The sequence below is a fragment of the Conger conger genome, chromosome 12 (assembly GCF_963514075.1).
Source record: "Conger conger chromosome 12, fConCon1.1, whole genome shotgun sequence".
Lineage (NCBI taxonomy): Eukaryota > Metazoa > Chordata > Actinopteri > Anguilliformes > Congridae > Conger > Conger conger.
Genome location: NC_083771.1, coordinates 36520487 through 36535329, shown reverse-complemented (window position 1 = coordinate 36535329; position 14843 = coordinate 36520487). Strand labels below are relative to the sequence as shown.

The following is a 14843-nucleotide window of genomic DNA, read 5'->3' as shown; positions in this document are numbered from 1 at the left end:
TAAATAATATACTTTCACATAGCACCTTCTGTTCAGTTCCCTTTTCATGTGTTATTTACAGGTTATTTACAAAACTGGAAGAAACAGCGGAAACATTTTGCTTTGCTTTGATGCACCTCCCACAGATGGACTCAATAAAGGAAGTTTTGGGGGAGATGACATGGATTAGTCTGTATCAGACATTCCTGACGTTCCATCACGATAGATACTCTTTGCGGCAGGAGTGCAAGCGGCCCAAACATTTGGAGGTATGAACTCCAGTCAACTCATGTCAAAGTGAAGGCCAAGTGGAAATGAAAGCTTTCAAGCATTTGTACACAGTGCAGGTGATTTGAGCAAGGCTGACCCCAGGGCTCTCTGCAAGCAGAAAGCAACAGGGTGCAGGGTGCAGCTTCATTTATAACAGGCTTTGTTATCCAGGGCTTAATTTTTAACCAGATGACGGGGGCATGAATGCATTCATTGACAAATAAAAATTGTCACACAGTGAACGATAGGAACATACCCCAAAGACAGGCCTTCTCTGGCTGGTTTACACTCCATAAAAGGCTGCCAGGCGCTCTTTTAAGGGCAGGGGGAACTGGTCTGAGAATCTCCTCCAATTCTCATCTCCCACCTGGTTCTTAAATCCATGGAGGATCTGAAATAGTACACATTAGTTCAGAATTCCCTTCCATGAAAACACAGAGCACTGAAATTTGCCATTGGGTTCAGAACAGCCTCCCCCACATTTAAGTCAAGAATTATCAAGCTATCATCCATTTCACCTTGCTGGGTGAGCGGGCCTAAAATTAATCACTCAATAGTGTTCCCAGCTTTCAAGTTCAGACTGAAAAATAATGCAGTTTGGAGTTTGCAAAGCATTTCCTATTTTTATATTTCTTAGACAAGTGCACAAGCATAGGTCTTTGCACATGATGGGACCTAATGTTTATCCATATTCCAAAGGACCTTCTTTACCTTACAGAACATGTCTCGTAGATCATCTTTTGGATTGACCCATGAGGCCACGGCGTCACAGAAAAATATAAAGTCCTAGGGAGGGAAAGAAAAACCCATATATTTGAAGAAGTCTGGTGCTTTCCATCATTAACGTGCTGGAAAAGTACATACGATCTGTGCTAAGCTAGTTTTCCTAAGGACTCCCCTTGACCCACAGTCACATACAGGGGGTGGGGAGGTAATGCAGGAGAACAGATGGGAGCATCACCTGAACCACACCTCCTGGATTGACACTGATCATAGTGCAAATTCCTCGAAATGCAGAATCTTTCTCCTCATTGTCTCTTATGTTGCGTAGAGAGGTGCACCTGCCAATGGGAACACATGCCTTTACACAAGGGAAATCCCCGTCCACCATGACAGCAATGTCCTACTTCACAGCCCGCATACAATTCCACAAATATTTCAATCATTACACAACAGTGCATCCTGTATTTATATATTATTCTATGTAGTTGTAATAATACAGCCTTAAGGCTCCTCATTTATCAGAAAGATCAATATTATTATGTTATCCAGAATTCTAAAATACAACTACAAGTCATACACTTAAAGCTAAAATATTACACAAAAGTAATCATTTCAAGCACACCATTAATTGTTACAGAAAATTATGCAACAGTAGAACCTCTGAGATACAAACATTGAGAGTGGAGGCTGCTGGGAATTGCACCAGTCAAACTGTACCAGTTTTAATCAAATTCCTTTATTAGTCACTTATATTTCACTTATACAGCTCCTCCTGGATAACTTGCCTCCTGATAATAAGATTTGATAATTCGCTTTTACAGAGATTTGTTAAAATGTACTGATGCTCAGATTTTGAATTTCCATGTAAACTTCAACTTCTTTCCAATGAATGCTAAAGCTTTATGAACTAACAAGGATAATATATGCACTTTATAATAAGACCCTTGAAAAGGCATTGTTGCATCTGCTACTGTTCACATCCTGTTCGGTTGACTGGTCAGACCAAAAATGATATTTGTTTCTCTGAGGTTCTGCTGTATCTGAAATTCTATAAACTTCAAGTATGTAAAAATATGTATTTAATAGGTGTTGTCCAGCATTTATCAAATACAGCATATGATAAGCATCATGTCTAAAAAAAGCTTTAAAATTATGTTCAGAAGAAGATGAAGCTACAATATTTAACACTGGAATTGTAACTCCAATCTGGTTTAACTGATGAATAAACTACACCTACAGTCAACATATGTTATTATTCAAGCCATTAGTAAGGGTAAAAACAGTTCTGTATGTGTAAGAGAAATGCATTAACTTTTATAGACTAAACCAGTACCCAGCATACATTTTAAACACATGCACAATAAATAGAAGGCAAAGAAAGGAAAAACTCTCAGTTCAAAGCTGACTAAACCTACTGTATGAGAACATTTGTTATTATGCTCAAAGAACATTAACCTCTACCATAAACACATTTAACAAAGATATTTACTAATAGCACCTTATGTAAACCAATTTAATATTATCATAAGGAGGTTTGGAACATTCTGGAATAGAGGCATGCATTTGGATAGACTGTTCTTGTGGACTGAAAATGCTCTATTTTTTGGCATATTAACAAGCCTTTTTCGAACCAGCAAGCATGTGACAATCTTATCCCATGCACTATTTAGTTGTTAGCGACAATAAACAACGACAAAAATGAAAATAAATAAATCAATATATAATACATGAAGGTGCTACTAAGGAAAAATCACAAGACCTAAAAAGGACAGGATTAGTCACATGGTTGGCAATGATTAAGGACTGTGATTTTAAGAAACAGAAAATTGTTCTTTCAGAGTGAAAGACAGCAAGAGGGGAAGAAAGAGAGAAAGACAGAGCGCAGAGTGAAGAGGAAATGAATTAAATAAAAGATTGAATAATACACACCAGGGTCTTATAAACTGCTGTAGCATGGGAGCCACCTCTTGAGGACAAACGTAACCAAGACGACCAATTGTTATTGCTAAGGTAACGCAATCACGGTTATACACCACCAAACGCCAACCAAGACATGAGCAAATGAGGGGGAGGAGAAAAAATAAAGAAAAAACAACAAATAACTCAGAAACAGAAATCAACAGAATCTGTGTATGATAATAAACATAAGATTTCACTAGTGCTGATCATTACTACCCCAGACTAATGGGGATGTAAAATATGATACTCTAAAACAAACAAAACATTTAAGGGAGAACACCTGAAAACGCAATGTAACCAAAGGCAAAAGCCAATTCCTTCTTTGAGAATTATAATATCACTTTGCTGAAATTATAAAATGCTTGGAACATAAATCAGTTAAGGCATATTGTCTTTCTTGATCTAAAAAATAAATCTATTTTGGCAAAATACCAAAATAACTAGTTATTATCAATTCCAAAAATTGATTGCAAAGCTTCTAAAAACAGAAATACAATTTTGAGCAGTACTATTGAGCTTTCTGAGTTTTCTCCCTTAAACTCACAAAAAGGTTAATCTTACTTAAGAAAAAAGAAATGGTTTAAAGATTACTCCAAGCCAACTACATGGAGAACACTAGATTCCAGCAGATTCTTATGAAGCAGAGGAGGGAGACCTAAGTTTAAGAGACACAAACTATGCAACATTCTCATTAAAACAGGCATTTATGAACAATCCAATGAAACATGCAGAAAGCAGATGAATGCTCATTAGAAACAGGTTCACTGCAGGATACTCTGATTGGCTGCAGCAATACAAGCTGCTGTTTTGCAATACACTTTCTGGAATGATCTCAGTTCCATTGTACTTTATAATGCAATTTCACTTAACTTCATTTCACTGAAACGGGTGGGTTTAACTGCTTACCAAAGTGCTCAGTTCAGAGATATAATCAAAACTACATCGTTAAATTTGAATACTGGCATACTAGTGGTAGGCAGGCGCATACTGTATGCTTTTACATTAATACGACCAATGCCAATCCACCCATGCATAAAGTCTCCAATGTTTTTTTGTTTGTTTTTTTTTTACTCATAATTTACAATGTTTTGTGCTCATAAATCTCTCTCCTCTGGTTGGAATGCATTACACTCCATGCGTTTCTTGTAATCAAAGATCAGATATCCTGCATTAAACATTTGCCATCCTTAACTAAACAACATTCAACATCTATTTGCAGATATGCATTCACATTTAAAACAGTAACTTAAACAACAAATAAATAAATTGACAAACAAACAGGAACACATCTAGAATGCTCTACAGTTTCCCTAAGAGTTAGTCAAAAGTGCTATACACTTCACCCTTATTGTTTGGACACTGCACGTCTGGATTAGAGACTGAATGCAGTTTCCTCTTAAGGCTTTGTAATAAGAATGTATAGGCGAACATAATGCTAAATACAGGTGCTATATACTTCTCTCAAAACCATAAAAAATATATTTGGATTTGCTTGCTCTAACAGTAGTACTTTTTGAATGTTCATAAACATTTATAGTTTAATATGAGCGGTAAAAAAGAACAATTTACTTTGCCAATCAAAGACTATTGATTTATAACTGGTCTCGGTCTACACTTTCATGAAAAAAAAATAAAAAAAATCTCTCTAATGCCTTTTCTCCAAGACTTTACACTAGCTGAATTCTAGCTACATGAAGGTGTACATAATCAAACCAGCTCTGTTAATGCCGAGGGTGTACAATTACAAGCTTTGTTCGGTATCAATACGTTCAAAATGAAGGGCAGTATGGCCTGGGTTTGGTCTCCTTTACCTTTTGGAACAGACTGCGTGAAGCAGTCAGTCAACACGGTAGCATTGCACTCATGAAGGCATGGAACCGCCAGAGCTTGTAAAGCACAGCTTAGGAGTTAAGGTGAGATTAATAGGCACTCCAGGTTGTGATCGGGCACACTCTGGCAGTGAACACCTCCCTGAGGACTGCCTAGCTCAACACGCGCCACCGTGTGGTACCTGTGTTCTCCAACAATGTCTTGGGGGTATTTGGTCGGTTAATGATCTCCACCAGCTGGTGCAACACCATGGCTATGTAGGGCTGCATTTCTGCACCTGTGGGAGGAGACAGCATAGCTGGAACAAGTCCTGGCGTGTGCCACAGATAGAAGAGCAGGCCCATTTACATCAGCTGCAGGGATCAGGTTTTATACCACGTCTTTATATCCAGTTACAGCGTGTGAAAGTCTCCAGACTGACTGAACAATTCCCAAACCATTCCCAAATCATTCCTCAGTTTATACCCATGTATACCTCCAAAATAGCACAGTAGCATTCCACATTGATGACTACTCTAGACTCAACGTAATGCTTGAGACATGCCAGGCTACAGAGGGCGCTTTCAGAAGTTTTCTGTGATTATTCAAATTCAGAAACTGTCGAATCTTCAAAAGTACTTACCCATTTGAATAGATATCTCTCCGATTGCCCATGTTGCATTGTTGCACACTGAAATTAATTCTGGGTTCAGATTAGTTCCCAGAATAGGCATAAAATCCGCTGTTAGGGGTGGGGAAAAAAAAAGAAAAACATTTTAACAATTTACAACGGGTGTCAATATGGACAATAGCCTGTCTTCAGTTTCAAATGCTCACTGTGGCAAACTACAAAAGGCTATAAAAGGCTCAACCCCAGTGGTCGTACATACCAATACATGGCTTTACGTGCTGAAAGCAAGCCTTGGTTAAATCACCCAGCAAGGCAAACGAACTCTGCCGCACCTCCGGCATTTTGTCCTGAAAGAAAGCAGAAGGCAACATGGGTTATCCGTCACACGCCACGTCTGCACTGGGCAAAGGCTGTGACCAGAAGGGTCAACGGTTCAAACGTTCAGGTCAATATGCAGCGTACATCCACTCCAGTGCTCATCTTAACCCTATGACATCAGGATGTAAGTTCACCACAGCGTTAGAAAGGTTAAAGGCCCAAGCAGTACGGCCATGTTGACTGTTTGCAAGGCTTCGTTTATCTCTCGCTGCGTACTGACTATCCGTCACAAGCGCTTGTCATCTTTGGAGGCACACGGACTGCACTAACTCTCTGTGAATGGCGCACTCCATAAAAGTAAATGTTTGCAGGGTCAAACACTGCCCATCAGCTTCACTCTCATATTATTTTCAGATTACTACAGACCAGAAGTACTACTGCAAGATGAGAGATATGGGTCATTTTGCAGTCAATACAGGCTACAATTACACACACCCATATATTGAGCAGACACCATGCAAGAACCAACTAATACTTCCTGTTTCTTAATCGCCTCATTTCCTGCCAAAGGCAACAAAGCATGGCCTCCAAGGCACTCGTGGTGATTAAAAAGCAGGGCTACTAGGCCCTTCAGCGTGAGAGGCTCAGCTCTCATGTGGCCTTCAGGGCTGCGCTCTGCTGATACTATAATTAGACCGGGCGGGTCCTGGGTGTGGTCTTATCCTCAGCCCCCTAGGTCTCACAGCGGAGTGCCCCTCCTCTCCTGTGCTGCTGACGTTTGTTGTTTTTCCGTTCTGGTTTGCGTAACGGAGTTCACATTGTTTAAAAGCCAATGAGGCAAACGCCAGGTTTCTTCAGTGTTGCTTTCTAGCACCATGTCCTGTCTGAATTTGGAGCCTTATTTTCTTACATTCCTTTGAGTTTATTTATTGTAGTCTTTGTAACAAACTTCCTTCCTCCCATTTTCCCCATGTTTCCAACTCTTTGACAGCAATTACCTGCACAATGGCTTTTTCCATCATATTAAACTACTTCACAACACTCGGCACCTGCTGGATCACACACTGTGGCGATGCACCTTCAAGACCACATTCTAAAATATCCCATTTAAAATATGTATATGTATCATTTTTTTTTTTTTTTTTAATCTACTTTTTCTTGGGACAACAACCATTTCAGACTAGGTTTTAATGTATTAAAAGCTCAATAACTCTCTGCTCATACACTGTGGAGGCTTCACAACAGAATCTCACTGCATTTGCAGAAAGCACACAGGGATGGAGAGGCCGGTTACCTGCATGCACTGGTACATGAGCGTGAGGATGTTGCTGCGTGCCACCAGCTGCTCGATGTTTCCCCCCAGCCCCTCCGCCAGGCCGCTCAGCAGGTCCAGCGCTACGATCATGAAGTCTTTGTCTGGCGCTTCGTACTGGTCTGGCTGCGAGTTGTGGAGCTACGCGAGAGAGAGGGGGTTTAACAAACATTCCACTCCACAGAACGCTTGGCAGCATAAAACACTTAAGGCCGGCATCTGCCCGGCGTGACACCTTCCCAGAATTACTGCTCCTTCCTGCAGGAGAAAGCGAGCCAGCGCCCCCTCCCCTCCCCCAGCCCCCCTTCACCCCGCCAGCTTACACAGCCGTTTGGCACGCTCTAGAGGTTGTTTACCAGCAGTGAAACAAAACAACAGAACAAAAGCGCCATTCTGTTTATGTAACGGTGGAGTCGGTTATGCTCTGGGGCCTACCCAAACGTTGGCTTTTAAAATGCAGACGAAGACACCGAGCCACAGATAAAAAGGTAAGGGAAAGGCCTGCTACACACCCCTCTGGGTTACTTACCATGGCCTGGGCCAGAGTTTTCTGCACCAGGTTGACACAACGCTGGTACACGGGCTCACAGTATGGGAGGAAGCCAGACTGCAGGGCAGTGGCTACAGAGGACAGGCACTGTGGGGGACGGTACAGAACACTAGACCTGAGCAACATACAGTACAACTCAACAACATGAAATATTAAACACCTGCTCAGCACAGCACCACAAACAAGCTACACATCTGCCAGTTAGCTACATTTCATTCACGCTGACGAGGAAATCACGTCACCATAGTCTTATTTTTTTGTGGGAATGGGGGGAATGGGGGGGTTCTTTGCACAATCAACCGCTTCCCCTTGTTGCAAGGTACTGGAGCCAAGCTTCCTTGCGTATGTGCGCTAAGCCAAGGGGAACGTGACGCTCAAACAAGCACGCTTTAAAAACACGTCGACGGCCTGCTCCGGCATCGTCCTCTGCGTTCTCCTTTTCCCCAACCGCCTCCCCCGGGCAGCGGGAACGGCGGAGGGTCACCTCGAGTAAAGGGAAGAGATCCTTGTCTTCGTCCTTCAGCTGGTTCCATTTCTGAATTAGAGGAGGCATCAGCATCTGGATGTACTCCTAGAGACAAAAGGGCCCAACGCATTACTTATACATACAGTTCCTCTCACCGTGATTACATCTCATTTCATACAATTACCTTCCTATGAAGCAGGATGCTAGGAGCGTGCGGCTCTGGTCTGCGTTAAAACTCAAGCTGCTCATCGCCATTTCGAGAAATCGCCCAGCCCTTGAGAAATCACTGTGCTAGATCCAAATCTGACCATTTTTCCATTTTAAGATTAATGCTGCGCACATGGTTTGAGTGTTTTATTTTCTAACATATTGCTGAGAGAATGTTTTGAAGTTAACTAACAAACCTTGGAAGGCAGCAGCTGAACATGTTCAGTATTACATAAATACTTATTTATATAATTGAGTATCTATTGCCACATAACAGCATTCATAATGTGTCTGAAGGTGAGTCAGCTACCAAACCTCAGGCAAATATGTATATGTAAAGCATGTATGCATCAAAGGTACCACATTTTCATCAAATTACTTTTTTAATATTGATATCTTCATTGTAGCAGAGAGAGGTTTGTTTTTTACTCCAGGTACAGGTATCTCCAGCAAGATGTTTGAGCATTAATATCCAAGAGACAGGAGGTATTTACCAAAATAAAATGCCAAAATATTTTTAGTGTTTTCAAACATCTGAAAGTAAAATGATAATGGAATCCATTGGGCCATGTTCTAGCGAGCCGTTGTGCAACACCCCCCCCCCCCCCCCCCCATCACAGGGAGGTGAACACCTCTCTGCTCCTCCTCACATAAGGGGGTCCTGACCTCCCCTGAGTGTGTGGGACTCCATACCGGCTTGTTGAGGTGGTGCCCCACCGAGTCGGCCAGGGTCCCGATGGCGTCGTACAAGATGAGCAGGTTCTTGTGCTGGTACTTGCTGAAGGCGAAGACGAGGGTATCCAGGATGTAGGCCAGGTAGGGCACCAGCTCTGTGCACGCCTCCTCCTCCAGAGTAGCAAAGGCACTGAGGAGAGAGGGAGAGAAGGAGAGAGGGAACGGGGGAGGGTAGCAAAGAGAGAAAAGGGGAAAGAGAGAGGGATGGAAAGAGAAAGGGATAAGGGGATTTTTAAAAGGTTTCTCCCTGTGCTGCACTCTCCTGGCTGGGGTTCTGTAGTCTTCCGTGTGAGCTACTCCCCCAGAGATAATCAACATCAAACAGCTGCCTCGCTGGCTTCCGCCCATCGCTGTTTCATAACTAACAATTATATCACATTTGTCCCCAAAATACTCTTTTATATCACCAGGGTGCAAGACAAAGCCAGATACAGCAGTTGTTAGAGTGCAAGTGCACATTGCTGCAGTGCACATGTTCATTAGGCAAGAAGCAAGTGGCATTGTGAATGAGGTTTTCATGTTGCCCGACACACATGGACAGCATTGTCCGGCGGGAGGCAGCTAGCACACAGAGGGGAGGGTGCAGTGGGGGCCCCCTGGCCTGTGAGCCCATTCCTGCGGTACAACACAGCCTCTCACAGCCAGCGCTGGGGCAGGCCCATTAGCCCAACGCCACTGTGGAATGCTGCACCTCAAGCAGAAAGGAGGCTCCCAGTCAACAGCTTGATCTAGGGCGTGAACCGAAACAGACCTAACCTGGGCCTCTTCACCGCAAAAAAAACCTCCCCAAAAAACGCGATGACTCGACCCGTGGGTGGGCTCAGGGCCTGGGCTCACGGCCTGGCCGTGCCTGCCGTCTCCGGGCGGGAGAGGAGGATGATGGGAGGCGACGGAGCAATAGCGAGTTTCCCAGACATCAGGGCAGCATTAAAGTTTCATGGCTGAGCGAGCTCGGGCGGATGTCATCCTCTCCTAAGTGCTTTCACATGTCATGACACAGGCCCAGGCCTGCTGGCCGTCGCAGGCATTAAGACCTTTTCAAACATCATTAGCGGTGTGAATGCAGGAATCCCAGAGAGGGCTGCTCATCTGTTTTCACAAACACCGCTCCTGCCTCCCGCCCAGAGAAAATCAATAGTTCACAATAGGCTGTCGTGTGGCGAGGTACTGCAAGTACAGGGCAAATAAAAACAATGCCCAGATTGGATAATTATGGCACAGTGCTATCGGAAAGGAAAAGGCATCTTAATTTTATACGGAATCTGCATGCCACAGAAAGCAATCACAAACCCGACTTATTAATGGAGTACCTCCCCCTAGTGGACAATTTACAGTATCAAGCTACTTTCCAAACCCCGCTGGTTTGTGTGTAAAAGGAACTGACATAGACCATGGTAAATGAGGCAAAAGTATGGAATAAAACATTCCTAACATTTTCTAGTAACAGCTTTGCGTAATAAGATCCCGGGCACGTCTGAATAGCAGTTTTGAAAATATACCTTTGCCTATAATACGAGAAAATTAAGTTTGACTCGTTTGACTGAAGAGAAACCTGTGGCAGACTTTGCCAAAAACAACACACACACGGCTGAACAGACCCAAATTAAGCAGACAAATCAACTGTTTTAAGTCGAGTCGTATCCACACTCAACCGACAGCCCAGCGGGGCGAGCCCGGCTCTCCACGCAGCCTTGGGGTCCTACCTGCAGGCGGCCTCCTGGACGCGCTTGTTGCTGTCCAGGATGCGTTTGAGCAGCTCGGTCATCAAAGGCTTCAGGTAGGTGTCGGGCGGCTGGCTCACCACCCAGTGTGCGTAGCGGCTGAGAGTCCAGCACGTGATGGAGCGCACCAGGGCCTTCTTATCCGACAGACACTGGACCAGGTGGGGGATGAGCTCAGGGAGGTATGGGATCATGCCCTGCATGCAGCCTGGTGAGGAAGGGGCAGAGACACAGGCTATGAACATCCACATCACTGAAACTAACAGCGTGCTGAGGGCACATCCTACAGTTAGGTCTGAAAGGTCTTTTCCAAGGCAAATGAATTAATTATTGAAACACCTTGAGAAGAATGAAACTGCATTGTCAGTTATTCATTAAATAAGACCTTCTTTTCAGTATTCAAACACATAACCAGCACTGGAGCACATTTTATATTTGTGTAGGACCATTTTCTTTTTCTCTGGCCACATGCGGAAAAACTGCATATTCAGCAATGTATGTGCCTGCAAGCTGAACTACCAAACTTTGTCCTGTAACTTATGTAGGACTGTCCAATACTGGCATCTTCTGGACCATAACTCATGTCATACGACCTACATCTGGGTCAGTTATGGTTTGGAATGTGAAACATTTGGTTACGACAGCTTGGATTTCGAGTTCTAAACACAGGCGAAAGCTGGGTGTGGCTGTCCACAGTGTGTCAAATGGGTATCACATGTACACTTTGGGGTGTGTACCAGTTTGCCCTTCACACTTTTATCTCAAGGAGGAACCAAAAAGACAAATCACGACTCGGATAGTATTTCACTGTCAAACCTACAGAGGCCTACGTAGTGGTGTACCACTGAAGAACTAATGTCCATTGGCTTTGACATTCAGCTACTCTTTTACATATCTAGGGCTATAGGGACAGCGATGACTTAACACACTGAATAAATATCTGGAGTTAACCAAGTACCTCACGTTGGACTATAGCCTGCAACCTGAGGTTAAAAGCCCTGTTGGCCTCGCCACACGGACAGTAGAGGTTTCTAGAAGAGCACGACCGGGCGCCACCTACCTTCAGCGATGGCCCCCAGCACCAGGATGCCGGACTCCTTGATGACCCACTCGGGGTGAAAGAGCAGCTCCTTCAGCAGGGGCAGGATGTGCAGGAGCAGGTCATCCCGGAACACGTTAGCCAGGACGTCCAGGGCGGCTGCAGAACACTTCCCTGAAGAGAAAAGGCCCAATTCACCACCTCTATCACAACAAAGGAGATTCAGACAACAGGTATTCCCAAAAACCGATTAAAGGCAGGCAGGCAGACAAGACACTGGAACAGGACTGTGTGAGATATGTATTCATTACACGCTGCTGCTTGGAGGATGGGTACATGGCCGTGCTAAAACAGTGCAACAGGACTGGACACTTCATTCCACACAGGGAGCGTCTGCATCACACCCCACCTCATCGAGACTGATCACGCGTCTGCACAGTCTGTGTATAGTCTCAGAACTGGAGAGGAGCACTGCGTCAGGTTGCAGGCTCCGCGGTGGAACGGAAATGTAAAAAAGGACCAGAAACAGAACGCTGGGCTAGGAGGGGTTTTCCCTTCTCTCCCCTAGTGTGAGATTCCCTCCCGGAACAACGCCACGACGTGAAAGACAACAGAAAATAATGCCGGTAGCTCAGAGGTTTCTCATTCTCTGGGAGAAAGCTTGGCTTTCCCCCTCAGTGCCTGCCAAGTGCGGTGTCCCAGGCGTCTGAATGTAATCTGTGCTGCAGGACATGGACATGAATCACACAACGCAGACAGGAGGCTGGAATGAGCGGGTTCTGATCACTACCGCTGCATCTCCATAAAAAACACATCAGCTGAGCGTTTTAATCCCGGCCAAGCCGCGCACACACATTTCAAATGAGGTCCGCAGACCATCTCCCGCCTTCACAGACTCACACCACAAGCTCAGAATCCACATTAACGGCTGGCAGCAAAGACTGTGAGAAGCTGGAGCTAACTGATACCTCATAAGTGCGGGGCGTCAATTAAGCACCGCTGCGGAAAGAGAGGCAATTGTTCCGCAAATGAAGACAGCCACGTGTAATGGCCACGGAGGATAAAAACACAAATGGAAAAAACGGAGACAATGAGGAGAGTGCTATTCCCTGGTGGAGACAATGCTGACGATTTCAGACAGGCTGGAATCAGGGGCTGCTAATCAGGCAGTCAGTGCGGAGGCTGATATCCCAAAACAATGATGCCGGCTGTTCTCATGACTACCATTATCATTAATAGCTGCAATTATTAATGATTTATACCAGACCACAGCTTTCCCCACACTGTAAAGTGCTGCTCAAATAGTAAAAAAAGAAAAAAGCATCCAGTACCAATAAGCCTGCCGTGTTCATACGCATAATAGAACCATAATCATGTGACTCATGCAATCTTTAACAACTGTTCAGAATAAGCAACATTTCTGAAGCTGATTTAAATGTATAACAAGGAGGGACAAAATCTTGGCAGCTTCAGCTTTAGCTTATGAATGTTGTACAATAAGGGCTCATTAAACCAGTAAATGGTACCATCTAGACAGCAATTACTGGCTAACCAAATACCAAGATTTTAGTCACAATCCCAACCAGAAGACATTTTCAGTCCATGTCAGCATCTGCCTAACTCGATCGGAGTGAATCATGCCCGAGCCTTTCACGAAAGCACACCTACTTGTATGTGAAGCTAGAGACTGCCATAGGTCCGTGCCTAATGTCAGTGAGTAATGTCAGTGTGGACAAGCCAGCTCCCACCTCAAGCAAAACTATAAATAATTTTGTAGTTTACCAAACAATATTCCACAGCAATACTTGCAGAAGGAGTGTCCGCAGTGATAACAGGCTTACATTACACTGACCCTCAGTAAGACACAGATCAGTGGGACAGATAGTAACTGCAGTGTGTCACACACACACACACACACACACACACACACACACACACACAGCTTCAGCAGTGACAGGACTACACAGAAGCGACGCTACACTGACCCTCAGTAAGACACAGAGCAGTGGGACAGAGAGTAACTGCAGTGTGTCACTCACGCAGGTTCCAGTCAGAGATGGTGTCGTCGTCGTCCAAGTCGTCGTCGTCATCGTCCTCCTCCTCAATGCCGTCGGCCTCGTGCTGCTGGGCCACCGTCCGGGAGCGGTGGAACCTCGGCCGGATGTCCTGCTCGTTGTCCGGGATGGCCTCGTCCTCCTCCACATCGCCCTGGAAACACACACGCAGATACAGGTATAACACAACGCACAACTGGAACGGCTCAACTACGAAGAATAGGCAGCATTTCTGAATTAGATTATTACAATTGCAACAAAGAACGACTATCTTGGTATCTCCAGCTTTATCTTGAATGCGGTATTTCCCCCCCCTTGCTTTCCAAACAACAAGTGCTCATTAAACCAGCCTTGTCCTCCTTCACATGCCCCTGGAAACAGCCACACAGATATACTGTAGGTATAACATACTGCAGGTATAATGCAAAACAGGTACAGCTGTACAAAAAATGTGGAGATGCAAGAATCCGAAGGGAAATTAACTACCACTATTTCTCTCTTCCTGACACAGACTATCTAATAAAGGATTCAATAAATTCTGGAAACACCTATCTCTAATGGCCCCATTTCAGGCAATATGGCCAGACTGCACATGAAGCACTGCATCATGGATGCATCTGAAGGTAAAACAACAAATTTCATACACCGCATAAACACATGATGCACCGCATAAACACATAATACGCCGCATAAACACATAATATGCCGCATAAACACATACTACAGACTGCATTAAGCATGAGACTTCTTTAAAGAGCGACTCACAAATGATTTCTAAAACCTGGCAAAATGAGTATAATGATGATTAATGGAAAGGTTGAACATGGCAGTGTACAGTATTCCTGTTCCTGAGCCAAGCGTGAGGTCCTTGCCAGATAACCGTTACTGGCTGACAGATGGCACAGTTTCCCAGCGCCATGTCCCAAGACCAAAGCTCTGCTTCCCAAAACCCTTGGAATGTCCAAAAATGGGATTAGACCAGAAATTCTTATTTCTTCAGGCAAACCCCTTTGTTTAGCCCCCCTGTTTTCCCAAGCTTCTCCCATCTTGCTCTCTGTCCACAGTCTAGT

General features: G+C 44.3%; 1 protein-coding gene across 3 annotated transcripts in view; it reads right to left on the bottom strand.

Annotated features, from left to right (window-relative positions):
- The window catches only part of tnpo1 (transportin 1), a 43043-nt gene that overhangs the window by 3900 nt on the left and 24300 nt on the right, over positions 1-14843 (bottom strand). Inside the window, exons 11-24 of one of the 3 annotated variants that reach the window (XM_061262601.1) lie at positions 13759-13927; positions 11741-11893; positions 10663-10888; positions 8918-9089; positions 8036-8122; positions 7531-7638; positions 6984-7142; positions 5631-5718; positions 5384-5482; positions 4943-5038; positions 2902-2977; positions 1211-1310; positions 961-1035; positions 506-640 (exon numbers count right to left, since the gene is read on the bottom strand). In XM_061262601.1, coding sequence (XP_061118585.1) covers positions 533-640; positions 961-1035; positions 1211-1310; positions 2902-2977; positions 4943-5038; positions 5384-5482; positions 5631-5718; positions 6984-7142; positions 7531-7638; positions 8036-8122; positions 8918-9089; positions 10663-10888; positions 11741-11893; positions 13759-13927 — 1716 coding nt within the window. In that variant the 3' untranslated portion in view covers positions 506-532. Of the gene's footprint in view, positions 1-505; positions 641-960; positions 1036-1210; positions 1311-2901; positions 2978-4942; positions 5039-5383; positions 5483-5630; positions 5719-6983; positions 7143-7530; positions 7639-8035; positions 8123-8917; positions 9090-10662; positions 10889-11740; positions 11894-13758; positions 13928-14843 lie in introns of those variants that run through there. The other 2 variants (XM_061262602.1, XR_009710130.1) reach the window with 2 other exon arrangements.